The sequence below is a fragment of the Panthera uncia genome, chromosome D4, assembly GCF_023721935.1.
Source record: "Panthera uncia isolate 11264 chromosome D4, Puncia_PCG_1.0, whole genome shotgun sequence".
Taxonomy (NCBI): Eukaryota; Metazoa; Chordata; class Mammalia; order Carnivora; family Felidae; genus Panthera; species Panthera uncia.
In genome coordinates, this window is record NC_064807.1 from 55,114,677 (window position 1) to 55,115,668 (window position 992).

Here is a 992-nt window from a genome sequence, read left to right on the forward strand (position 1 = left end):
TGCTGTGCAGGGGCCATGGAAGATGGATAGAGATGGACAAATGGGTAGAATTTTTGGGAGCAGCAAATGTGTGGCTTGCAGGAATCCTTCTGCTTTGCGTGGAGCCTGTGTGAGACTGTGAGACTGGGTGGAAGAGAGTGAGTGGAAGAGTGAGAGTGAAGGTAAGGGAATCCACGGTGGTCCCGTGATGTGTGCGTGAGCCTGTGTGAGAATAGTTATCTCTGGTTTATGGCCTCCTGAAGCTTTCTTTTTTTACATCCAGAAATTTTTTCCTTTCTGTTGTGTAATAAAGAATTTTGACTGCTCTTTGTTCCTGATTTCTGAAAGTTAGACTTTAAATCTTTGAAATTTGAAATCACGATCTCGTGGTCCGTGAGTTCGAGCCCCGCGTCAGGCTCTGGGCTGATGGCTCGGAGCCTGGAGCCTGTTTCCGATTCTGTGTCTCCCTCTCTCTCTGCCCCTCCCCCGTTCATGCTCTGTCTCTCTCTGTCCCAAAAAAAAAAAAAAAAAAAAAATTTCCTCTTTAACTTCTTGGTTAGCCCATTCATTCTTTAGTAGGATGTTCTTTCGTCTCCAAGTATTTGTTACCTTTCCACATTTTTTCTTGTGGTTGATTTTGAGTTTCATAGCATTGTGGTCTGAAAATATGCACAGTATATGATCTTGATCTTTTTGTACTTGTTGAGGGCTGATTTGTGTCCCAGTATGTGGTCTATTCTGGAAAACGTTCCATGTGCACTGGAGAGGAATGTATATTCCACTGCTTTAGGATGAAATGTTCTGAATATGTCTGTTAAGTCCATCTGGTCCCGAGTGTCATTCAAAGCCATTAATTTCTTGATTGTCTGTTTAGACGATTTGTCCATTGTTGTAAGTGGAGTGTTAAAGTCCCCTACCATTATGGTACTAGTATCAATGAATTTCTTTATGTTTGTGATTAATTGATTTATATATTTGGGTACTTCCACATTTGGAGCATAAATGTTTATGCC

The 992-nt window shown here is 41.4% G+C and overlaps 1 protein-coding gene across 1 annotated transcript in view; it reads left to right on the forward strand.

The window, feature by feature from the left end:
- IL11RA (interleukin 11 receptor subunit alpha) overlaps positions 1-337 on the forward strand; it is a 16,015-nt gene extending 15,678 nt beyond the window's left edge. Inside the window, exon 16 of the mRNA XM_049625637.1 lies at positions 11-337. Within this exon, the coding sequence (XP_049481594.1) occupies positions 11-121 (111 nt within the window). The 3' untranslated portion in view covers positions 122-337. The remainder of the gene's footprint in view (positions 1-10) is intronic.
- Positions 338-992: the final 655 nt, after the last annotated feature.